Here is a 27,540-nt window from a genome sequence, read left to right as displayed (position 1 = left end):
CAAACAGCATAAACTATGGCTTGGAACAAACACGAAACTGTGGCATGAAACAAACAGCATAAACTATGGCTTGGAACAAACCCGAAACTGTGGCATGAAACAAACAGCATAAACTATGGCGTGGAACAAACACGAAACTGTGGCATGAAACTAACAGCATAAACTATGGCTTGGAACAAACACGAAACTGTGGCATGAAACAAACAGCATAAACTATGGCTTGGAACAAACACGAAACTGTGGCATGAAACAAACAGCATAAACTATGGCTTGGAACAAACACGAAACTGTGGCATGAAACAAACAGCATAAACTATGGCTTGGAACAAACACGAAACTGTGGCATGAAACAAACAGCATAAACTATGGCTTGGAACAAACACGAAACTGTGGCATGAAATAAACAGCATAAACTATGGCGTGGAACAAACACGAAACTGTGGCATGAAACTAACAGCATAAACTATGGCTTGGAACAAACACGAAACTGTGGCATGAAACAAACAGTATAAACTATGGCTTGGGACAAACACGAAACTGTGGCATGAAACAAACACGAAACTGTGGCATGAAACAAACAGCATAAACTATGGCTTGGAACAAACACGAAACTGTAGCATGAGATAAACACGACTAACGTGGACACGGCATGAATTGAACAATGACGCCAGGCCGACTGACTGGCAAAGGCAGACTTAAATAATGCCTCTGATTAGTGCTCGTGAAGCAGGTGAGCGGGGGAACACTAATCAGAGCCAGCTGGAAATAATAACCACGGTAACCAAACCAAACTCAGAGATGTCACAAACAGGAACTAAAAGAGTCCAAAGCTAACAGAAAATAACAAAAACATGATCCGGACCACGGATCATGACAGTATCGATAACTCTCCGCTATGTCCGTCGTCTGTCCAATGTCCACAAGAGCGGGCGCTTTAAGACAAAACGTGTTCCTTGTTGCTGTAGATAAAAACCTTTATTAAGACATCAATTCTCAAAAAATATCCACATTTCAATAGCTTTGGTATCAACATATGAACTTGTACATTGGTATGGTACAGGATCTTCAAAGCAGAGAAAAACCAGGAGAGTAATCCTGAAAAACACAACAAAACTGGTTTTTGGAATGAATGACCGATGTTTTTAGCAGTAGCTTGATTGCCACAACACTGACAGCTTGACACAATACCGATGTTCGGCGTTTCCACAACTTCACAGTTATATTTGTCCTTCAGGACAATCTGAATGCTTCAAAGAATCCAGACGGTCAGATTTTTGTAGCAAGAGTACAGACAAGTTCCATGGCGTTGTTAGCAAATATTAAAAGACGGTTGTAAACATGTTGTTTGGAAGCATGTGGAACCTGCCCACGTGCTCATAGGCAACACTTCCACGGACGACTTGGTCACACAACAGTTTATAAAGAAGAGACCCTGAGGTTTGGGTTTGACCAGAAACATTTTTTGCATGTTTACATTCCATGTACATGCAGTAACTATGTCAAGACCACTCCAAAAAGGGGATTCTTGTCTTTTTAGGGGGAGCAGGACACAATTCTTCTTTTGGAATTCGTCCAACCAACCGAACTAGGAAGCTGTAGTCATACAGTGCACATGCACACCATTGACGAAACTATACAGTAACTCTTCACCATGCATCTTTAACTCACTAACCTTTGAATGCCGATCACATGCCAGCAGTGCTACATGCACAACAAACCCCCGTAATCATTTTACAAATTTTAAAGTGTCAAGTGATCAATTCGAGACAATTTCTAGTCAGGGAGGAGAAGGATTGAACAATCGTGAGTGTTACATTCTCAGTCATTGTATTCAACAGTACAATAACGTATAAAAGTAGGTACTATCTCTCGTCCGTCCATTTCCCTTCGAACATTCTTTTAAAGTTCTTACCAAACATTCTTAATCGTTTCTAGAGATGTCCCCAATGTTGTCTGCAGAGCAACCTAGAAATCAAGACCAATGGTTGACTCTGGCACCACTCTGGTGTGGATGGGCAAAATTGATCTAACAACCGCATTTGAACGGTCTGGACGAGCAGACCACAGCTCTTCACCGGTGCCAAACCCAGAAAAAACGCCACTCCTTAATGCCTCAAGGCTGGGAGTGAGAGGATTTCATGTCGTAACCACGGTCGTAGCCAACGATCAGCCATCGAAGTGGGCCACTAGTGACAGTACAACGGGTTTGTTGATGTCCGAAGAAGGGGCTTTGGTGATATCAAGGGTGGGTTCACAAGTAGGGTCCAGTTGGGGCACCGCAGTGGCCGGCGGACCCAGGGAGGCCACCATGAATAGAAAGTCATTAGTACGACAATTTCTAGTCAGGGAGGAGAAGGATTGAACAATCGTGAGTGTTACATTCTCAGTCATTGTATTCAACAGTACAATAACGTATAAAACTAGGTAATATCTCTCATCTGTCCATTTCCCTTTGAACATTCTTTTAAAGTTCTTGCCAAACATTTGTTTGACCCAAAACCAATCGAATTCTTTTATGTCCACAGTTCTAGAAGTATCTTCTCGATGTGCTCCACTCTGACTCGTTTCTAGAGATGTCCCCAATGTTGTCTGCAGAGCAACCTAGAAATAAAGACCAATGGTTGACTCTGGCACCACTCTGGTGTGGACGGGCAAAATTGATATAACGACCGCATTTGAACGGTCTGGATTAGCAGACCACAGCTCTTCACCGGTGCCAAACCCAGAAAAAACGCCACTCCTTAATGCCTCAAGGCTGGGAGTGAGAGGATTTCATGCCGTAACCACGGTCGTAGCCAACAATCAGCCATTGAAGTGGGCCACTAGTGACAGTACAACAGGTTTGCTGATGTCCGAAGAAGGGCCTTTGGTGATATCGAGGGTGGGTTCACAAGTAGGGTCCAGTTGGGGCACCGCAGTAGCCGGCGGACCCAGGGAGGCCACCATGAATAAAAAGTCATTGGTACGACAATTTCTAGTCAGGGAGAAGGATTGAACAATCGTGAGTGTTACATTCTCAGTCATTGTATTCAACAGTACAATAACGTATAAAACTAGGTAATATCTCTCATCTGTCCATTTCCCTTTGAACATTCTTTTAAAGTTCTTACCAAACATTTGTTTGACACAAAACCGACCGAATTCTTTTATTTCCACAGTTCTAGAAGTATCTTCTCGATGTGCTCCACTCTTACTCGTTTCTAGAGATGTCCCCATCTTGTCTGCAGAGCAACCTAGAAATCAGGACCAGTGGTTGACTCTGGCACCACTCTGGTGTGGACGGGCAAAGTTGATCCGCATTTGAACGGTCTGGACTAGCAGACCACAGCTCTTCACTTGTGCCAAACCCACAAAAAAACGCCACTCCTTAATGCCTTAAGGCTGGGAGTGAGAGGATTTCATGCCGTAACCACGGTCGTAGCCAACGATCAGCCATTGAAGTGGGCCACTAGTGACAGTACAACGGGTTTGCTGATGTCCGAAGAAGGGGCTTTGGTGATATCGAGGGTGGGTTCACAAGTAGGGTCCAGTTGGGGCACCGCAGTGGCCGGCGGACCCAGGGAGGCCACCATGAACAAAAAGTCGTTGGTACGACGAGGACCAGTCAATGCGCCGCCCCTTAACACTTTGGTAGCGACCTTGGAGGAGCTCCTTACACTGGAGCCTCGTCGAGGAGCCTCACAATTGAATAGGGCTTGGAAACACCTGTAGAACTGGGACGGAAGGAAGAAGTCAATCAGGAATCTAGTTGGACAAAAAAGAAATGCACAATACAAATAGTCATGTTGCTCCTCTCTATAACGGGCTTTGGGAGTAATGACACATAATGAGGACGGATTAAACCCTCACTCCTGGTTTCCTGGATGAAAGTCATGCTCTCAAACCTTTCTATATAACATAAATTGCATCTACGACTTAAATCACATTAGGAATTCTACTAATTAGATAACCAATCACCATTATTGCAATTTGAGTCGGCTAAATATTTAATTTGTTCGGTCGATGAGCTGGGTTGCATGAGACCCAGAGGGTATGTAATCACTTGTTTTTTAAATAAAGAAGATTAATAATTTAAATTGGGAATTATTTCAATGTGTGAAAGGTCTGGACAACAGACCTAAATTCTGTTTTTTTATACATGCTCAAACATTGCTAATCCATGCGATGCGGTTTTGCATTTTAAGTTGGCACGTTGTGTAAATGGTGAATACAAACAGAATACAATGATTTGCAAATCCTTTTCAACTTATATTCAAATGAATAGACTGCAAAGACAAGATATTTAATGTTCAAACTGAGAAACTTATTTTTTTTTGCAAATAATCATTAACTTAGAATTTAATGGCAGCAACACATTGCAAAAAAGTTGTCACAGGGGCATTTTTACCACTGTGTTACATGGCCTTTCCTTTTAACAACACTCAGTAAAAAGTTTGGGAACTGAGGAGACACATTTTTGAAGCTTCTCAGGTGGAATTCTTTCCCATTCTTGCTTGATGTACAGCTTAAGTTGTTCAACAGTCCGGGGGTCTCCGTTGTGGTATTTTAGGCTTCATAATGCGACACACATTTTCAATGGGAGACAGGTCTGGACTACAGGCAGGCCAGTCTAGTACCCGCACTCTTTTACTATGAAGCCATGCTGTTGTAACACGTCTTACTGAAATAAGCAGGGGCGTCCATGATAACGTTGCTTGGATGGCAACATATGTTGCTCCAAAACCTGTATGTACCTTTCAGCATTAATGGTGCCTTCACAGATGTGTAAGTTACCCATGCCTTGGGCACTAATACACCCCCATACCATCACACATGCTGGCTTTTCAACTTTGCGCCTATAACAATCCGGATGGTTATTTTCCTCTTTCATCCAGGGGACACAACGTCCACAGTTCCCAAAAAACAATTTGAAATGTGGACTCGTCAGACCACGGAACACTTTTCCACTTTGCATCAGTCCATCTTAAATGGGCTCGGGCCTATCGAAGCCGGCGGCGTTTCTGGGTGTTGTTGATAAATGGCTTTCGCTTTGCATAGTAGAGTTTTAACTTGCACTTACAGATGTAGCGACCGACTGTAGTTACTGACAGTGGCTTTCTGAAGTGTTCCTGAGCCCATGTGGTGATATCCTTTACACACTGATGTCGCTTTTTGATGCAGTACCGTCTGAGGCATCTAAGGTCACAAGCATTCAATGTTACGTGCAGTGATTTCTCCAGATTCTCTGAACCTTTTGATGATATTACGGACCGTAGATGGTGAAATCTCTAAATTCCTTGCAATAGCTCGTTGAAAAATGTTGTTCTTAAATTGTTCGACAATTTGCTCACAAAGTGGTGACCCTCGCCCCATCCTTGTTTGTGAATGACTGAGCAGTTCATTGAAGATGCCAATCATGGCACCCACCTGTTCCCAATTAGTTTGTTCACCTGTTGGACATTCCAAATAAGTGTTTGATGAGCATTCCTCTACTTTCTCAGTCTTTTTTGCCAGCTTTTTTGAAACATGTTGCAGGCATCAAATCTCAAATGAGCTAATATCTGCAAAAAATCACAAAGTTTACCAATTCGAATGTTAAATATCTTGTCTTTGCAGTCTATTCAATTGAATATAGGTTGCAAAGGATTTGTAAATGATCGTATTTTGTTTTTATTTACCATTTATACAACGTGCCAACTTCACTGGTTTTGGGTTTTGTATACCTCTTCTTGTTTGGGTAGTGTGTGCAAACGCCAATTTGGTATTCATTAAAATGATCAAACCCTAAATGTACACTACCGTTCAAAAGTTTGGGGTCACCCAAACAATTTTGTGGAATAGCCTTCATTTCTAAGAACAAGAATAGACTGTCGAGTTTCAGATGAAAGTTGTCTTTTTCTGGCCATTTTGAGCGTTTAATTGGCCCCACAAATGCGATGCTCCAGAAACTCAATCACCTCAAAGGAAGGTCAGTTTTGTAGCTTCTGTAACGAGCTCAACTGTTTTCAGATGTGTGAACATGATTGCACAAGGGTTTTCTAATCATCAATTAGCCTTCTGAGCCAATGAGCAAACACATTGTACCATTAGAACACTGGAGTGATAGTTTCTGGAAATGGGCCTCTATACACCTATGTAGATATTGCACCAAAAACCAGACATTTGCAGCTAGAATAGTCATTTACCACATTAGCAATGTATAGAGTGTATTTCTTTAAAGTTAAGACTAGTTTAAAGTTATCTTCATTGAAAAGTACAGTGCTTTTCCTTAAAAAATAAGGACATTTCAATGTGACCCCAAACTTTTGAACGGTAGTGTACATTTTATTTATCTGTAAAGTTAGCGCAGTAGTAGTAGCTCTTTTTTTTCAACTCACAATCTGTCAAAGGTTTTTCGGAAATAACTAATTTACATAAGGGTTATTAATTCAACTGTGAACAATAGTTAATATTTTGATTGAATACTAGAGCTGTTCGTATTCGGGCACCAGACGATTGGATTCGATTCTTGGAGGTAACGATTCGATTCACGATCGATTCTCGATTCAAAATTTAAACTTTTTAAAAAATATCATTGGATGCCAGTTCTATGATAAACATCTGTGATAAATTCCTGTATTACTTATTGGTTTTGGGTTTTGTATGTCAATATATCTATTAATATTATCATATATTTTAGGCAGTCGTTTTTAATCAAACCATCAAAATAGGGGTTTTGTGTGGCAATAACTTAGTTGCTTAAATGGACATTTGTATCATTCAAACTGAGTTGTGAATGATTCCACACCAAACATTTCCACAATAAGGAGTGTGCTCCAGTTAAAAGAAAGGACAAGACTCTCCCGAAGTACGGAAATGAGATAAGTAGAAGTGTGCATCAACTTTCAAAGTTGAATAAATAATGACATGGTCCATGGACTGATCATTGAATCCATAAAAGATTCCATGCAGATCTTCCTGTTTTACACAAACACCTACACCGCCCTAGTCCCAGGGTATTCTCAGCTCAAAGTCCGGGTATCCAGTCGGGCTGATGGACAGATAGGAAGATTCTGAATAATTGAGTACACCAGCAGCGGTTTGACGGCATAACAATTCACTGAGGGGTGCTTGGCTGTACTTTAAATTCCAGGCATTTCCAAAAAAACATGTCCGTCGACGGAATAGACGCAGCATTGGAATAAGTAACACTTTTGTATCCTCTTCTTCCAGCGCAGACTTTGATGACACCCTTGAGAAAACGTAGTATACTTAGTATACGCAATTATTTGTAAGTATACTTATAGTCTACTACATTTTGTCATGAGTGCACACTATGATGCAACAGTGCACCAATCAACAAAAACAACATGGGAAAGCCACAGGCTGTTAGGTGTACAACCCTTGGTAAAAAAAAATATAAAATGGAATCACCAGACTTGGGGAATTAGTTAGTTTTGTAAAATAAAATGACAAAAACAATATTCTTTTTAAATGGCAATTTTCTCGCTTTAAGAAGAATTCAAACAAATCAAGAACTTACATTGTGGTAGTCTGTAACAGTTTCATTCTTAGATCAAGCATGGTGAAAACAAAGAATCACGCATTCTAAGAAATAAATATGCAATCACCCTGTAAATTGTCATTTCCCGAGGTAACACCTGCACTAGATTAAATATGTTCAATAGTCTGCACTTAAAAAGGAGTGTTCACACTAGGGTTGTACGGTATACTGGTATTAGTATAGTACCGCGGTAGTAATGAATCATATTCGGTACTATACCGCCTCTAAAAAGTACCAGATCGCCATGGGTGGATCTACAGTTGACATCCACTGTAATGATACCAAGTATAGGAGCGTATCTAGTCGATACTACTATGATTACATCAATATTTTTTGGCATCACAACATCTTCTTTCCTATTTTTAAAATGTATATTATGTTTATAAAGTCAGGAAATACATCCCTGGACACATGAGGACTTTGAATATGACCAATGTATGATCCTTTAACTACTTGGTATCGGATTGATACCCAAATTTGTGGTATCATCCAAAACTAATGTAAAGTATCAAAGAAGAGATAAGTGATTATTACATTTTACCAGAAGTGTAGATAGAACATGTTGAAACAGAAAGTAAGCAGATATTAACAGTAAATGAACAAGTAGATTAATCATTCATTTTCTACCACTTGTCCCTAATAATGTTGACAAAATAATAGAATGATACATGACACAATATGTTACTGCATACGTCAGCAGCTAGTTAGATAGTCTTAAAACCAGAGAGTCGCCATTTGAAATGACTATAGTTTTGTTTTATATCTGTTATATGTTTTTTTTCTAGACAATTGAACAACTTAACGATCATCCTCCAAGTGTGGTGATTCCATTATTATGGCCAGGGATTGCAATCATACAAAACATTAAAAAAAATAATAATGATAACACTAGAACAATACAATGGCAGAAGTGCAGCAAACAGACTTTATATGGAAGCCAACTCTTTTAAACCAACGCGTAGAGTGAAAGAATCATTATGATGTGTTTACAAGATCTCCACTGACTTCACGGAAAGTATTAAAAAACGAATCAATTTGCAAGAGTTTCTCTTATTATGTTGACAATTGATACAATACAGTGTTTTTTTTTGTTTTGAGTATTCCCCTTTACTACTTGCTGTAAAAACAAAATGTACTATAAGTATGTCAGGTTCAAACACTGATGACATCTATTAAACGAGACAAGAAGCAAATAAATAAACAGAGACAGAATTGAGGAGAAACGCGACGACTGTACTCTCTGTGCGAAAGATTGTACGCCACCTCTTTTTATTTGGACTTTCCCTGTTTACATAACAACAGCTGTTTCTAAAGGAATGGGGAGAGTGTAAACAGTCATTGTTTTCGGTCACATTAGCACAAAGGAAAAAGATGCCTCGGGCTTGGGCTGGTCCTGGATTCAGCTTGGGCAAGTCTTGGATCACAATAGATAACCCCCCTCCCGTCTCCTCCCATCGTACGCAATGGAATTTTCCAAGCCTTTAACTTGGTGCAACAAAGACAACCTCTTGTCTGTTCATTGGGAACTTAGAGAACGGAAAGTTTTTTGATAATTTACATACAATTTTTCTGACATATACTTATTACGTATTGAAATACGATATATAAGTATACACTGCTTAGTCAATCCGAAAAATATTTGCATTCGTTTTCTATTGTTCAATTATTGTTGCACGTCAGACGGAGCTATAGCACTTCAAATATTGATAACGTGTCTTTTTTTATTTATATCAAAACAACGAGAAGTGAGAAAAACAAAATCCTCTGCTCCGCCGTCTTGAAACAACATCTAAACCCTCTCCGATATGGCGTTGGAGAGATGGATACACGGCCTTAATTAACAGGCTGCGGGAAGTAAACAAAACCCTGCTGTCTGTCAAGGAGCTGTAAACGAATACTTTGACAAGAAAACACAGCATGACGGAATGTACGAGCTTAAAAACATTTCTTCTCGACATGGATGGCAGCAAATCAAAGCGAACATTTATTAAGCCCTGTGAAGAAGTATAATGCTATGTTTGATACATCAATACTATGGCGTTATTCACCAGAGCTTCACAGCCAGGCGGCTCTGGGTTGGAATCTCGGCCAGTCGTTCCCATGTTCTTCTTTCCAGGTTCACTTTGATTTCCTCCCACAATCACGGGTATTTAGATAACTCCTTCAGGAATAAATTGCCCCAGAGGTGGATTAATTCTGAAGGGTTCTTGACAAGATCTAGATCGATCAGGGGTCCCCAAACTATGACTCGCCAGCATCAATAATCTGACATCACATGGACATCCCAAGTAAAAAATAAAAATACAATTATATATATATATATATATACACATATATATCTATATACTGTACATAGATATACATCTATACACATATATACATACTGTATATACATACATATATACTCTATATATGTATACATGTGTATATATGTATATATATATATTAGGGTTGTACGGTATACCGGTATTAGTATAGTAACGCGATACTAATGAATCATATTCGGTACTATACTGCCTCTGAAAAGTACTGGTCCGCTAAACCTAATGATACCACTGTAATGATACCAAGTACAGTAGCGTATCCAGTCAATACTACTATGATTACGTCGATATTTTTTGGCATCACAACATCTTCTTTCGTTTTTTTATAATGTATATTATGTTTATAAACTCAGGAAATACGTCCCTGGACACATGAGGACTTTGAATATGACCAATGTATGATCCTGTAACGACTTGGTATCCGATTGATACCTAAATGTGTGGTATCATCGCAAACTAATGTATCAAACAACCGAAGAATAAGTGATTATTACATTTTAGCAGAAGTGTAGATCGAACATGTTAAAATATATTAACAGTAAATTAACAAGTAGATTAATAATACATTTTCTACTGCTTGTCCTTAATAATTTTGACAAAATAATAGAATGATAAATGACACAATATGTTACTGCATATGTCAGCAGACTAAATTAGGAGTCTTTGTTTGTTTACTTACTAATAAAAGACAAGTTGTCTTGTATGTTCACTATTTTATTTAAGGACAAACTTGCAATAATAAACATATGTTTAATGTACCCTAAGATTTTTTGTTAAAATAAAGCCATTTTTTGTGGTCCCCTTTATTTAGAAAAGTATCGAAAAGACGTGTTGGTATCGGGGCAACACTAGTATAGATAATAGATTGTTTACACAACCCAACCAACTTCTCCAAGTCACATGATTTGACTGTAAAGTCGGGGCTTATGTGGTCATAGCCGGAGGTGAGAGACTCCACTCGCAATGCAACGAGTCCGTCAATAACATACCCCAGCAACGTCTCTCCTTAGCTGTTCAAACACCCTGACAGCAGCCCAGTAGACGGTGGAAGACAACCGACAAAGACATGAAAAGGGGGTTTGAGGTATTCCAAACCCACAGAAAGGGCAAGGTCAAGGAAACGGGGGGGAGGACTTCTGACAGAAAAATATATAAATCATGGCATGGAGATGGAAAGAGCAGGTTGTACTGACAAGGTACTTTCGAATGGTACTTAGTAATGTTGTCCCGATATCAATGTTTTAGTATCGGTACCAAAATTCCTCTAGCTTCCTTAATGATAGTCAGCAATAATTTTGCTTTGGCTTTCCGAAGCTCTGATGTCATTGTATTCCTTAAACTCTTAAATATTAAGTGTTCAAGTGAGATTTGAGGTATTTATCAATCGATCGAACTTGATTTGTATCGCACTTTTCATACATATAGTGTTAGAATAATTGTTCCTAAATTATCACAAAAACGTTGTATTACATTGAGTTTGACGGATGCATATATCCACATTTATCCATAATTAAGAGTTACTTCTTTCTATATTTCTATAGTCATATTTTAAATAGCTAATGTTCCATCTTGTACTCTTTTCATTGTTTTGATCGTCTCATGACAAAGTGCTTGCACTGTGGACGGCTTTGAAGTAGGAGGCAGAGAAGAGGAGTCCTCCCTGCTTCCCTTCTCGGGCCGACTTGAGATAACGGACAAAATGGGCATCTGTGCGGCCGTGAGGGCGGGAGGAGAGATTGAAGAACAGAATGTTTTCGTGATGTGTGGCAGACCGATCTGGACCGGGCTAGGGAACGCTTGGGTGCTGGGTTGGTCTCAGGTTTGTCCTCTAAGCTTGGAGAATAAACCACAAAATACCAATTACTGCCTGTTGATTGAATATAAACATCAGCTTATGTGCCATAAAAAGAATCTGGGAGAGACTAGCAATTTGAATTCCCCATTGGAGGAATGCTGGTCAACGCAACAAGTTCCTGACAAGAAGACAAAAGCGGTCTTTGAAACCTACCAAGAGTAAAGCTCGTAAAACTCCACTGTGTAGGGGGGGAAGCAAGATGAAGGTGTTCCTGTTTTCTCTCATGTATGGTAGTCAACAGAAATATATTGTTCTAACCCAAGGACTTCAAAGCAGAGAGAACCAAGGATCTGCCCAATTTCCAGACGAACTCTTTTTGAAGTATTTTACGAACTCTTTTTGAACTATTTTACGACCTCTTCTTTTGAACTATTCTGTAACCAAAGGCAACGCTGTTTACGACCCACTTCCCTCTGGAAGTGGAAGCGGTGGTCGGAGAGAGTCAAATAAAGAAGGAGTGCAATCTTTTGGCAGAGCGTGCTGGAGACTGTGCAAGAGTACAGTGTGTCCAGGCGTTTCTCCTCAATTGAGTCCAAATTGAATTCTGTCTCTGTTTAATTCTTTGCCTCTTGTCTTGTTTAATAGATGTCATCAGTGTTTGAACCTGACATATAGTGTAAAGTGCTTTACATTTTAAAAAATTTTTTCGCCCTCATTGCATAATCGCAAGTGGAAACCTATATCTAAATATATTAGTAAAATAACATTAAAAAAAAGCATAAATATGTATTTAAAAACTAAATCAGCTTGATTAGATTGGTATGTGGTCTGGTTGTCCTGATACCAATATTTTAGTACCAGTACCAAAATCGATACATTTCAATACTTTTCTAAATAAAGGGGACCACAAAAAAAGGCACTATTGGCTTTATTTTAACAAAAAATCTTAGGGTAGATTTAACATATGTTTCTTTTTGCAAGTTTGTCCTTAAATAAAATAGTGAACATACTAAAAAACTTGTCTTTTAGTAGTAAGTAAGCAAACAAAGACTCCTAATTTAGTCTCTATAATGACATATTGTGTCATTTTCCATTCTATTATTTTGTCAACATTATGAGGGACAAGCTGTAAAAATGAATTATTAATCGACTTGTTCATTAACTGTTAATATCTTCTTACTTTCTCTTTTAACATGTTCTATCTACACTTCTGTTAAAATGTAATAATCACTTATTCTTCTGATGTTTGGATACTTTACATTAGTTTTGGATGATACCACAAATTTAGGTATCGATCCGATACCAAGTCGTTACAGGATCATACATTGGTCCTATTCAAAGTCCTCATGTGTCCAGGGACATATTTTCCTGAGTTTATAAACATAATATGAATGAATGAATTTTTTTTGGTAGTGTTGACTAGATACGCTATTGTACTTGGCATCATTACAGTGGTATGTGAGGTGTAGATCCACCCATGGCGTTTGTTTACATTCAGGGTGCTGGCTTGCTGTTATTGTGTGTAGTGAAGCATGTTTAGCTATTCCTTGTCCTGCAGGGATGATACTTGTAAGAAACTCACTTTATTCGTCGCCATGGAGACGAGGATTAGTGATTTGGAAGTAGCTAGCCATGTCTTAAAGCACCTCTTCCTGAGGGCGTTTCGGCGTTATAGCTTCACCTTTATCGTTACTTTCTAGACCAAAATGCGTCCGTTCTCCCTTTTCTGTGAGTACTCAGTGATTGTGCGCTGCCGAACGTGCTCCTCAGCTCGCAAAAAAACAGCAACGTCACGACGTGACGACGCACCGCCATGTACTTTTTAAACGGAGTATAGTACCGTTTTTGATTCATTAGCACCGCGATACGATACTAGTACCGGTATACGGTACAACCCTAGGACTCACTGATATGTGGTCTATAATAGATTGTACGCCACCTCTTTTTATTTGGACTTTCCTTGTTTACATAACAACAGCTGTTTCTAAAGGAATGGGGAGTACGTAAACGGTCATTGTTTTCGGTCACATTAACACAAAAGAAAAAGATGCCTCGGGCTTGGGCTGGTCCTGGCTTCAGCCTGGGCAGGTCTTGGATGACAATAGATAACCCCCCTCCCGTCTCCTCCCATCGTACACAATGGAATTTTCCAAGCCTTTAACTTGGTGCAACAAAGACAACCACTTGTCTGTTCATTGGGAACTTAGAGAACGGAAAGTTTTTTGATAATTTACATACAATTTTTCTGACAATTACTAATGTATACTTATTACGTATTGAAATACGATATACAAGTATACACTGCATAGTCAATCTGAAAAATAATTGCATTCGTTTTCAACCCAAGGACTCACTGATATGTGGTCTATAATGCCTTAGAATGTGATTCTGCACAAAAAACTTTGCCAGCTTTACTCAGTTCATTGGGAAAACATTCATTTTGTTTCCGTCCAGTTGCTATTTCAGACTGCTTAGCGGTTCTCATATGCTCCAGTAAATAATTGCTTTTGGGAACAAATCATCCAGTCGTTTAGACGTTGACAATCCCTTGATTGACGTTGAAATCATTTAAACTAAGCGGTTGGATGCTTTGTTTATGGTAATGACGATAGGAATCGGATGATTATTGATATATTATTCCATAAGGTGTGATGATGTGAAGCATCCTGAAAATAAAATAAGGTGATAAATAAGATCTGAGCCCCCCAGCCATGAAATTACTAATGTCCCACACAGAATAACAATGATCCGATTACAGAACCTCGGTATCCTCTCTCACGATCAAAATGCAACGCATGCGTTAGGTTCTGTTCCCGTAAATGTGGTTAGCAGTAGAGTTTTGTGTTTCATTGCAGATCGACTGCATGTCAAACAGAATTTCAACATCCAGGAATGTGCAGTTCGTAGTGTATTCTAGGGTTGTCCCGATCCGATACCGGTATTGTGATATCGGATGATCCAATCCGCTGAAAAACAAGTACGGGACGGTATTGTCTACCATCTAAAACAGGGGCCGCCAACCCGATCGACCAGTCGTTTTTTCGGAATCGCGAAAATATTTGAAAAAATTAAATAAATATGTATTAATATGACCAACACACCCGTCAACAGGCATGCAACGCGCATGGCATGACGGGCACAAAAATCGTCGAGCTGCAACAATGCATTAAGGCCGACTGTTGCAACAATTTTCGAGCATCCGCCATCAAACAACTCCTCACTCTAGCTAACAAGCCAAATATTAGAGTCCGTGAACATTGTTTCAAAGTACGGACTTTGTGTTGGTCTATATACAGGTATATTATCACAACTTTATGCTTAAGGGCCGTTGCTATAGTTATTATCAATTGTGCTGAAATTGTATTTTTCTTTGTCTGTGCAAAGCTGGCAATCCAAAAGATTGCGAGCCAGTCTCGTATCGGTGTTTGTTTCCAGAATCCGGCCTGCTGACTGCCAAGGCCGAACATCGAGTACCGTGACGCAGACAGAGCAGAGACAAGGCGATGTCACGACTGATTTTTGTATAATCGTATATTGTGTCTAACTGGAGCTGTCAGCGACAGCTTCAGTGATGTAGCCAGGGACCTCCCAACTAAATGGAGGAAGAACGTGGGCTGGAGTTTTAGAACGTAGTTTGGATCTGTAACTAGAGTACAGCCCAAAAACACGTCTCTCCTCAATTGAGCAAATTTGAACTCTGCCTCTGCATGATTCCTTGCTTCTCGTCTGTTTAATAAATGTCATCAGTGTTTGAACCTGACAAACTCACACATGCAAACTCCACACAGAAAGATCCCGAGCCCCGGGATTGAACTCAGGACTACTCAAGACCTTCGTATTGCGAGGCACATGCACTAACCACTGTCCCACCGTACTGCCCAGGTTCCACTGTATTCAATTAAAATATTAAATATAGACTGAAAGTAGACACCAATTAGATATGGGACATGGTGGTACAAGTTAACATAACTCTTGCACTAACTCTACCAGTGTTTTGTCCTCTCCACAACGGTGAGGGAGGTGGTTCAACAAATCAGTCCGTCCATCTGTCAGTCATAACGAGCCAATTCCCAGCAATAAAACAGAAACATATTCAAACCTCGCCACCTGTCAGATTTTTGACGTACAACATATCCACTATTTATGAGACGGTTGCTGCATCAGGAACCAGGCAGCCGTGAAGAATGTATAGGCGCGCCGGCTTAATTGGAGCCTCACATGCCGACGCCATCCCTACCTGACTTGAACGGTGCATCTCCTCAAGTCATTAACCACATTTTTGTAACTTTCGGGTGTTGAAAGCTAAACGTTCTTTCTCCCGTCTCAACGAAGCCGTCTTAATCCCGGCGTGCGCCAGATGGTTGTCATTGTTTACGAGTCTGACAGACGGTGCTCTGATAACCTCAAGATTCTTCCAAATTGTGGGTCCGGGTGTGCAACACAGTGGGCCGTGGCTGTGTTGCAGATGGGCAGACAGTTAATTAGGCATCAATAATGTTACAGATGGCTAATATTCTCGCTTGAGGTCCTATCCCGGTCACGGTGTCCGCCACAAAACCTGATGGCATCTTGGGTAACATGCAAAACAACATTTGTGGACATAAAACATATATATATGATTATACACTATACATATACATGTACAGTCGTGGTCAAAAGTTGACATACACTTGTAAAGAACATAATTTCTTGATTTTCCAATAATTTCTACAGCTCTTATTTTTTTGTGCTTGTAGGTCACAAAAAAGTTTGGTTCTTTTATGAATTTATTATGGGTCTACTGAAAATGTGACCAAATCTGCTGCTCAATTGTTGTTTCAGCACACCAATTTATTTTTTGTTGACCAGTGTCTCCACCTGCTGCTGCCACTAATCGCTCCCCTTTATACAGTCATGGTCAAAAGTTGACATACACTTGTAAAGAACATAATGTCATGGCTGTCTTGAGTTTCCAATCATTTCTACAACTCTTATTTGTTTTGTGATAGAGTGATTGGAGCACATACTTGTTGGTCACAAAAAAACATTCATGAAGTTTGGTTCTTTTATGAATTTATTATGGGTCTACTGAAAATGTGAGCAAATCTGCTGGGTCAAAAATGTTAATATTTGCTTACATGTCCCTTGGCAAGTTTCACTGCAATAAGGCGCTTTTGGTAGTCATCCACAAGCTTCTGCTTGAATTTTTTTTACCATACAACCTGACAAAATTAGTGCAGTTCAGCTAAATTTGTTGGTTTTCTGACACGGACTTGTTTCTTCAGCATTGTCCACACGTTTAAGTCAGGGACCTTGGGAAGGCCATTCTAAAACCTTAATTCTAGCCTGATTTAGCCATTCCTTTACCACTTTTGGGGTCATTGTCCTGTTGGAACACCCAACTGCGCCCAAGACCCAACCTCCGGGCTGATGATTTTAGGTTGTCCTGAAGAATTTGGAGGTAATCCTCCTTTTCTCATTGTCCCATTTACTCTCTGTAAAGCACCAGTTCCATCGGCGGCAAAACAGGCCCAGAGCATAATACTACCACCACCATGCTTGACGGTAGGTGTGGTGTTCCTGGGATTAAAGGCCTCACCTTTTCTCCTCCAGACACATTAGAATAGAATATATCTTTATTGTCATTGTACAACGAAATTGCAAGCAAAACTAATTTAGTGCAAATTCATAACAAATAAAACCATAAGAACATAGATAAATAGATACAAATTAGAGATGCGCGGTTTGCGGACACAACCACGGGTCGGGCGGGAGACAAAATAGATTTTAAATAGATTCGGGCGGGTGGCGGTTGAACCAATTTATTTCAACTTAAAAACGTATGAGCCTATGCCTATGCCTACAACATAGGCTATGTGTTTATCTTTATTTTCCTGCCTGTCGTTGACAATGGAGATTGTCTGATATTTTGTCAAGGCTGCAGATCAATCAATAAAGGTTCATCTTTGTCGCGAAATTGTTCACTGTTTCACCGTGCACCCCGCCCTCGTCCCTATTTGAGCATTATAACGTTAACAAGTTAATATTCATTGAAATAAATTCAGAACATTTTTTTTTACCTAACGAAAATATAGGCCTAGTCTTTCTAAAACATTTTTTTAACTTCTTAAAAGCATCGTTCTGCTTGCTGCAACTGCGCACACAAAGTGTGAGGAACGCACTCCTGATCTGAGGGCATTGGCAACAATAGTCAACACTTTCTTCATGGAAATGACAATAATATTATAATAATGATAAATAATATTATCACGCATTAATATCTCATGCGTGGCACACATTGAATGTCTCTGCTGCATTGGATCAGTCTCCTTTCTTTAACAGGCAAAAGCTTTCTAACCTCACTAATGCCTTGCATCGTTTATATTAGATATATAACAACGGGCGGGTGTGGTTTTGATAAAATGTTGGTTCGGGTGGATGGCGACTTTTGTGATGCGGTTGCGGATGAAATAATTGCCTATCCGCGCATCTCTAATTAAAATACATAAAATACATAAAAATACCAAGCACACAGCTCACATGCACAGTCATTATTGTCGTCTTGTGTTCAGCGACACTATTGCTCTCGGGTAAAAAGTGTTCTTAAGTCTTTTTGTCCGGCATTTAATTGTCCTGAATTGCTGGGTATTGTGGCCAAACAGCTCAAGTTTTGTTTCATCTGACCACAGAACTTTCCTCCAGAAGGTCTTATCTTTGTCCATGTGATGTCAGATGAAACAAAAACTGAGCTGTTTGGCCACAATACCCAGCAATATGTTTGGAGGAGAAAAGGTGAGGCCTTTAATCCCAGGAACACCATTCCCATCGTCAAGCATGGTGGTGGTAGTATTATGCTCTGGACCTGTTTTGCTGCCAATGGAACTGGTGCTTTACAGAGAGTAAATGGGACAATGAGAAAAGGAGGATTACCTCCAAATTCTTCAGGACAACCTAAAATCATCAGCCCAGGACAATGACCCCAAACACACGTCAAAAGTGGTAAAGGAATGGCTAAATCAGGCTAGAATGAAGGTTTTAGAATGGCCTTCCCAAAGTCCCTGACTTAAACGTGTGGACAATGCTGAAGAAACAAGTCAGTGTCAGAAAACCAACAAATTTAGCTGAACTGCACCAATTTAGTCAAGAGGAGTGGTCAAAAATTCAAGCAGAAGCTTGTGGATGGCTACCAAAAGCGCCTTATTGCAGTGAAACTTGCCAAGGGACATGTAAGCAAATATTAACATTGCTGTATGTATACTTTTGACCCAGCACATTTGCTCACATTTTCAGTAGACCCATAATAAATTCATAAAAGAACCAAACTTCATGAATGTTTTTTTGTGACCAACAAGTATGTGCTCCAATCACTCTATCACAAAATAATTTTTGTAATAATTTTGTAATAATTTTATAATAATAATTTTGTAATAATTTTTTGATAATTTTGTAATAATTTTTTGATAATTTTGTAATAATAATTTTGTAATAATTTTATAATTTTGTAATAATTTTATAATTTTGTAATAATTTTTGTAATAATTTTTGTGACCAAGTATGTGCTCCAACCACTCTATCACAAAATATTTTTTGTAATAATTTTGTAATAATAATTTTGTAATAATTTTATAATTTTGTAATAATTTTGTACTAATTTCATAATAATAATTTTGTAATCATTTTGTAATAATTTTATAATAATAATTTTGTAATCATTTTATAATTTTGTAATAATTTTTGTAATAATTTTAGTGACCAAGTATGTGCTCCAATCACTCTATCACAAAATAATTTTTGTAATAATTTTGTAATAATTTTATAATAATTTTTTAATAATAATTTTGTAATAATTTTGTAATTTTGTAATAATTTTATAATAATAATTTTGTAATCATTTTATAATTTTGTAATCATTTTATAATAATAATTTTGTAATAATTTTGTAATTATTTCATAATAATAATTTTGTAATAATTTTATAATTTTGTAATAATTTTATAATATTAATTTTGTAATAATTTTATAATATTGTAATAATTTTATAATAATAATTTTGTAATAATTTTATAATAATTGTGTAATAATTTTTGCAATAATTTTTGCGACCAACAAATATGTGCTCCAATCACTCTATCACAAAATAATTTTTGTAATAATTTAATAATTTTGTAATAATTTTATAATAATAATTTTGTAATAATTTTGTAACAATTTTATAATTTTGTAATAATTTTATAATAATAATTTTGTAATCATTTTATAATTTTGTAAAAATGTTATAATAATTTTGTAATAATTTTGTAATAATTTTGTAATTTTGCAATAATTTTTGTAATAATTTTTGTGACCAACAAGTATGTGCTCCAATCACTCTATCACAAAATAATAAGAGTTGTAGAAATGATTGGAAACTCAAGACAGCCATGACATTATGTTCTTTACAAGTGTATGTAAAATGTCGACCATTTCTGTATATAGCAAACAAACTTATACATTCTGAGCGTACGTTCCTGATGGTCCCTTCTGGTCTCTTCTGGTCTCTTGACTTTGGACTTCCACCGATGGATGATGAGAGAACGGCACGCCAGCTGGTCCGTGTATCTGTACAGCATTTTTAGTCTTCAACTCGCCTCAACTCACAATTTCCATAGTAACGGGCTGGGAGGAATTGAAGACTGAAAATGACATACAGGACATTGGAGGTGTCCTGTTCAGGTCTTCACATGTTAATCACTTCCTCCGAGGTCATATTTGTGTGCTGGACAAGCGTTTGTAGATAGGAACAATCCGGAATTTCACATCTCCGGTTTACAATGCATGACACAAAAAAGTCACAGTGGAATAAGTCAATTCGAGTAAATGCACCTGTAAAATTGATTCGACCGTGGGTTGTTAGTGGCTCCCTGGACCTCTTTCAGAGATGTGCGAAAATGGGAAAAATATATTTTTTGTTTGAATATATTTTCCGTAGGAGGACAAACATGACACAGACCTTCCTAATTGTTAGAAATCCCACTGTTTATGTTACACACGCTTCACTGATGAGAGTATTTGTCCTACTTGAACTCATCTAGGGCTGCAACAATTAATCGATTAAATCGATTAAAATCGATTATTAAAATAGTTGCCGATTAATTTAGTCATCAATTCGTTGGATCTATGCTATGCGCTGAGTTTTATTTTTTTTAATATTTTTTTTAAATTTTTTATTAATAAACCTTTATTTTTAAACTGCAACATTTACAAACATCTGAGAAACAATAATCAAAATAAGTATGGTGCCAGTATGCTGTTTTTTTAAAATAAAATACTGGATAGGATAGAAATGTAGTTTGTCTCTTTTATCCGATTAATAATCGAATTAACAATCGACAGGTTAATCGATTATCAAATTAATCGTTAGTTGCAGCCCTAAACTCATCTTAGTCTGTTTACATGTACAACTTTCTCCGACGCTGCCACAGAAAGACGGGTTTCATGCCACTCCTTTGTCTCGTTTTGTCCACCACATGTTTTGTACTGTGTGTGAATGCACAAAAGCGAGCTTTTATTGATTTGCCGGAGTGCTAATCAGGCATATTTGGTCAATCCGTGACTGCAAGCTAATCGATGCTAACATGCATAGTACATATTGCATCATTATGCCTCGTTTGTAGGCATATTTGAGCTCATTGAATTTCCTTCACTTGTGTCCTCTGTGTATTTAATCTTTATTTGCATGTCTCATGACACATTATCTGTATGTAATATTGGCTGCATTTCTGATAACCGTGTTGTTCCAGACCACAGCAAACGTTACCCAGCTTGCAAAGATTGTAATAAATCCATTAGAAGAAGACAGCCTGCCGTTTCCTTTAAACTTGGACACACACATTTATACCTTTGGTCATTCTAAGACAGCAATTTACAGAAGTTATCTCACCTTCTGAGAAGCCTCAATTTTACTAATGATTTCCAATGTTGCAAAAATGTGTAGAAGAAAAATTAAAACACAACATTTCTGTCAACGAAGATTTGCGTCAGCCTTTGATAGTAGGCTAATATAGACACTTACATCTTGTGTTGCCTTCATTATAACACTTTTTATTTTTTGCGGCTCCAGACATTTTTTTTTTTTGTATTTTTGGTCCAATATGGCTTGTGGAGCATGCATATATGTTTAAGAGTTATTTCTTTTTACATGGCCATGTTTAGAGTAGCTAGTACTTTTCCTTTGTATATTCTACCAGTTTCTTTCGATATTTCAGATGCCTGGTTAGTGTCTTCACCCTTGGAATGTGAAGTACAACCCCCACTCTTTAGCCGATATGAATGTATTGGTTAAGTTGACCTCCTGAAGCTTTTGTAAAACTTGAAAATATTCCAATTCTGTCTTGATGGTCCTTCTTACTCAGCATATATGTCATCGAAAGAATTTGGGATTGACCAGTAATTTAGATTCCCTGGGAGGAAGAGCTGGTCCGACGCAACAGGCTCTTTCAACATTTTGGGTTGCCGACCCCTGGATTAAGCAAATGTACCTCCATTTAAAGGTTGAATAGAAGCCCTGCATGTTCATGTTGCTGCATTGCCATGTATTTAAATTCATGAATAGTTTAAAAAAGGCCAACTAGCATGATATACCCTTGAAGTGCATTGTTAGATGACCGTAGTGGAGATCTTATGGATGTTGTCATGTCCATTATTTAAGTGGAGGAAAGCCCAATGATATTGCACTGAAGACATTAAGACAGGAAAAAGGTGCACATTTTGATGGATGAATTTGCAAAATATGCAGTCTTGTGAGCACGCTTTAAAAAAAACAAAGAAAAGGACTGACAAAAAAAAAAGAGGAATATTTCTATCAGAACGAAGTGCTGCCATGCAAGCCTGGAAAGATCAAAAAGTATATTTCCTGCAGTTGTGTGCATTTCTACACTATATTTTACCTTTAAATGTATTCTCATTCAACAGCTTTTTTTTGGCTGTCTTTTTTTTTTTTTTAGTAGATAATTTCCTAACATTGTCATTGAACATGTAATGTAAAATTCAATAACATGCATGCAAATAACTAAGACCATTTTTTTCCCATTTGGCAACGCTATCCTGTAGCCACGCCCCCTCAGGTAATACTCTGTTTACAATCCGTCACATCAAAAATGTACCTTCTCGCTGGCTACTAATACATACTCTAGAAGAGGGGTCCCCAAATAACGGCCTGCCAGTGTCCAAAATCTGCCAGTGTCCAAAATCCGGGAAGTCCCAAGTTAAAAAAAAAAAAACTAAACAATTTTTTAAATTATTAAAACATAAAAATCTGTCCTTTCTAATCCATGCTTGTTACTTGTGTCTCCTTGCCGCTCAGGCAAATCATATTGTCCAAAAATTGCATTTTCTCATCGATAACGTCACATCATCACGCTTGGAATATTTATATATATATATATATATATATATATAAAGGGACAAGCAGTAGAAAATGGATGGATATATATATATATATATATATATATATATATATATATATATATATATATATATATATATATATATATATATATATATATATATATATATTTATATATATATATATCCATCCATTTTCTACTGCTTGTCCCTTTATATATATATATATATATATATATACATATATATATATATATATATATATATATATATATATATATATATATATATATATATATATATATATATATATATACACACATACATACATTAGGTCAGGAAAAAACACAGAGGCTATTTCATCCCTACAAGCCTGTTTCGCACGTTTCCCTGCTCGTCAGGGGATTTGAAAATAAATAAATAAATAAAATAAAAAATTTTTTTTTTTAAAAATTAAAAAATATATATATAGTCAAGGTTTCTGTGGTTTATCCGTTATACAGTGCTAAATACCGGGGTGGAGCGGAATATACGGGGCGGTATAGCTCGGTTGGTAGAGCGGCCGTGCCAGCAACTTGAGGGTTGCAGGTTCGATCCCCGCTTCCGCCATCCTAGTCACTGCCGTTGTGTCCTTGGGCAAGACACTTTACCCACCTGCTCCCAGTGCCACCCACACTGGTTTGAATGTAACTTAGATATTGGGTTTCACTATGTAAAGCGCTTTGAGTCACTTGAGAAAAAGCGCTATATAAATGTAATTCACTTCACTTCACATACGTTAGGTCAGGAAAAAACACAGAGGCTATTTCATCCTTACAAGCCAGTTTCGCAGGTTTCCCTGCACTTCAGGGGATTTTTATAATATATATAATATAATCAAATTATATTTTCCTCCCTACAAGCCTGGTTCACAGGTTTCCCTGCTCTTCAAGGGATTTTATGAAAAAAAAAGAAAAGACAAAACTCACAAGACTACTTCATCTCTACAGGCCTGTTTCATGAGGGGTTCCCTCAATCATCAGGATATCTTTCCTGATGATTGAGGGAACCCCTCATGAAACAGGCCTGTAGAGATGAAGTAGTCTTGTGATTTTTTTTCCCACACATACATATATATATATATAAATATATATAAAATACAATTCCCAGAAGAGCAGGGAAACCTGCAAAACAGGCTTGTAGGGATGAACTAGCCTCCGTATGTTTTTCCCTGACCTAACATATATATATATATATATATATATATATATATATATATATATATATATATATATATATATATATATATATATATATATATATATATATATATATACACATATATATGTATATATATATATATATACACATATATATGTATATATATATACATATATATATATATATATACATATATATATATATATGTATATATATGTATATATATATATATATGTATATATATATATACATATATATATATATACATATATATATATATACATATATATATATATATATATATATATACATATATATATGTATATATATATATACATATATGTATATATATATACATATATGTATATATATATATATATATATATATATATATATATATATATATATATATATATATATATATACATATATGTATATATATATACATATATATATATATATACATATATATATATATATATATATATATACATATATATGTATATACATATATACATATATGTATATATATATATACATATATGTATATATATATACATATATATATATATATATATATATATATATATATATATATATATATATATATATATATATATATATATATATATATATATATATATATATATATATATATATATATATATATATATATATATATATATCCAACCCGGCCCATGGCCAGGTTTTTTAACCCAATGCCGCTCCCCCGAGTCAAAAAGTTTGGGGACCCCTGCTCTAGAACTTCAACTGGTTCGGAACTTCCAGTGTTCGGATTGTAATCATCCAAATGTGACTTGCAGTAAAGTAGAAAGCCGTCACCGTCGTGGCTGGGAGAGCAAACGCAGGCGACAACAAATAAGCTAGCTAGATGATGCTAACTATGCTAACGCGGGCTTATTTCGATGCCCCTGATCGTCTCCCCGTCCAGGCAACACGGCCCTTAGGACCCCGGAATAGAACTGTACTGTATAGACCGTTTTTGTCCTACTAATTTCGGCGGTCCTTGAAATCACAGTAGCTGTGTGGACTGTGACGCAACAGTTTGTTGACGCGTATAACTTTCTCTGACGCTGCCACAGAAAGCAGTGTTTTATGACACTCCTTCTTTGTCTCATTTTTTGTCCACCAAACATTTTATGCTGTGCGTGAATGCACAAAAAGTGAGCTTTGTTGATGTTATTGACTTGTGTGGAGTGCTAATCCGGCATATTTGGTCAGTGCATGACTGCAAGCTAATTGATGCTAACATGCTATTTAGGCACAAAACGTGTGTAGTCACTCAGAACCCAACCTGAGCACATATCTTGTTTTGACGTCCTTATTTACTGCTGTTCTATAGGATACTTCCTGCTTCCTGCCGGTCAATAATACATGCTGAGGGGCCCACTTTTGATCCGCTGAGAGCGTCTTTATTGGACATGGAAGTTATGAGAATGTGCTAGACATGTAAGGCTCGTTTCAGGCATCCGGAGTTCTTCAATAAAGAAACAAGCTACGAGGTCAAAACCGCAACAAACATGTTGACAACGCCCGGAAATTTCTCATTAAAGCCGACTTCAACTCACCAAAGACCCGACGATAGAAATTATTTACAATCATTATCATTCTGTGCCATAAAGTCGCTGTAATGGAATGCTTGTTTACTGCAGACCGTGGGCTGAAGATTCAATTTACAGTAGTTTGTATATAACCGGTAGGTTTTACAGTGAAATTCTGTCAACAGAGCTACCAGTTTTTGTTTTTTTTTACTGTAAAATCTACTGACTTTTATACAGCACTGTTAACAAAAAAAGTCAGTAGCTTTTATGGTAAAAAAAAAAAAAAAAATACTGAAATTTTAGCGACTGAGCTGCCTTTTTTTTTTTTTTTTTTTTACCGTTAAATTTATTGACTTTTTTTTAAATAATTGCTATAAAAATAAAAGTAGGACTGATTTTCAATTTAAAGTAGTTTGTGTAGAAACGGTAGATTTTACAGTGAAATTCTGTCAACTGAGCTGCTAGTTTTTTTTTTACTTTTATACAGCACTGTAAAAAAACTTTCAGTTGCTTTTATGGTAAAACCAAAAAAAACAATAAAAAAAAAAAAATTTGCTGAAAATGTTTTTGTAAAAATTTTAGCAACTGAGCAGCCATTTTTTGTTTACCATAAAATCTACTGCCTTTTTTTTTTTATAGTTGGTATAAAAATAAAAGTAGGACGGATTTTCAATTTACAGTAGTTTGTATATAACCGGTAGATTTTACAGTGAAATTCTGCCAACAGAGCTACCAGTTTTTTGTTTTACTGTAAAATCTACTGACTTTTATACAGCAAATTTTTTAAAAGTCAGTAGCTTTTATGGTAAAAAAAAAAAAAAAAGTTACTGAATTTTTTTTGGCAAACATTTTAGCGACTGAGCTGCCATTTATTTTTACCGTTAAATCTATTGACTTTTTTTTTAATAGTTGCTATAAGAATAAAAGTAGGACTGATTTTCAATTTACAGTAGTTTGTGAAAAAAAAAAGTGCATTTTTATGAAAAAAATATTTTCTACAAATTGTTTTGTAAACATTTTAGCAACTGAACTGCCATTTTTTGTTTACCGTCAAATCTACTGACTTTTTTTTTTTAAGTTGGTATAAAAATAAAAGTACGACAGATTTTCAATTTACAGTAGTTGGTGTATAAACGGTAGATTTTACAGTGAAATTCTGTCAACTGAGCTACTAGTTTGTTTTTTTTACTTTAAAGCTATAAACTTTTATACAGCACTGTAAAAAAAACATTCAGTCTCTTTTATAGTAAAAACAAAAGTGCATTACAAGAAAAAAAATATTTGCTGTAAACATTTTTTTATTGTAATGCACTTTTTTTTTTTAACCATAAAATCTACTGATTTTTTTATAGTTGGTATAGAAATAAAAGTAGGATGGATTTTCAATTTATAGTAGTTTGTATATAACCAGTAGATTTTACAGCGAAATTCTGTCAACAGAGCTACAAGTTTGTTTTGTTTTTTACTATAAAATCTACTGACTTTTATACAGCACTGTAAAAAAAGGCAGTAGTTTTTATGGTTAAAAAAAAAAAAAAAATTAACTGAAATTTTTTTGTTAACATTTTAGCGACTGAGCTGCCTTTATTTATTTATTTTTACCGTTAAATCTATTGACTTTTAAAAAAAAATAGTTTGCTATAAAAATAAATGTAGGACTGATTTTCAATTTACAGTAGTTTGTGAAAAAAAAGTGCATTACAATAAAAAAAAAAAAATGCTGCAAATTTTTTTGTAAGAATTTTAGCAACTTAACTCCCATTTTTTGTTTACCGT

General features: G+C 36.6%; 1 protein-coding gene across 1 annotated transcript in view; it reads right to left on the bottom strand.

Annotated features, from left to right (window-relative positions):
- Window positions 1-964: 964 nt before the first annotated feature.
- The window catches only part of LOC133665054 (vertebrate ancient opsin-like), a 183,688-nt gene continuing 157,112 nt past the window's right edge, over window positions 965-27,540 (bottom strand). Inside the window, exon 4 of the mRNA XM_062070217.1 lies at window positions 965-3,713. Within this exon, the coding sequence (XP_061926201.1) occupies window positions 3,429-3,713 (285 nt within the window). The 3' untranslated portion in view covers window positions 965-3,428. The remainder of the gene's footprint in view (window positions 3,714-27,540) is intronic.

This window comes from Entelurus aequoreus, linkage group LG14, assembly GCF_033978785.1.
Source record: "Entelurus aequoreus isolate RoL-2023_Sb linkage group LG14, RoL_Eaeq_v1.1, whole genome shotgun sequence".
Classification (NCBI taxonomy): Eukaryota; Metazoa; Chordata; class Actinopteri; order Syngnathiformes; family Syngnathidae; genus Entelurus; species Entelurus aequoreus.
This window is presented reverse-complemented; position numbering and strand designations above follow the sequence as displayed.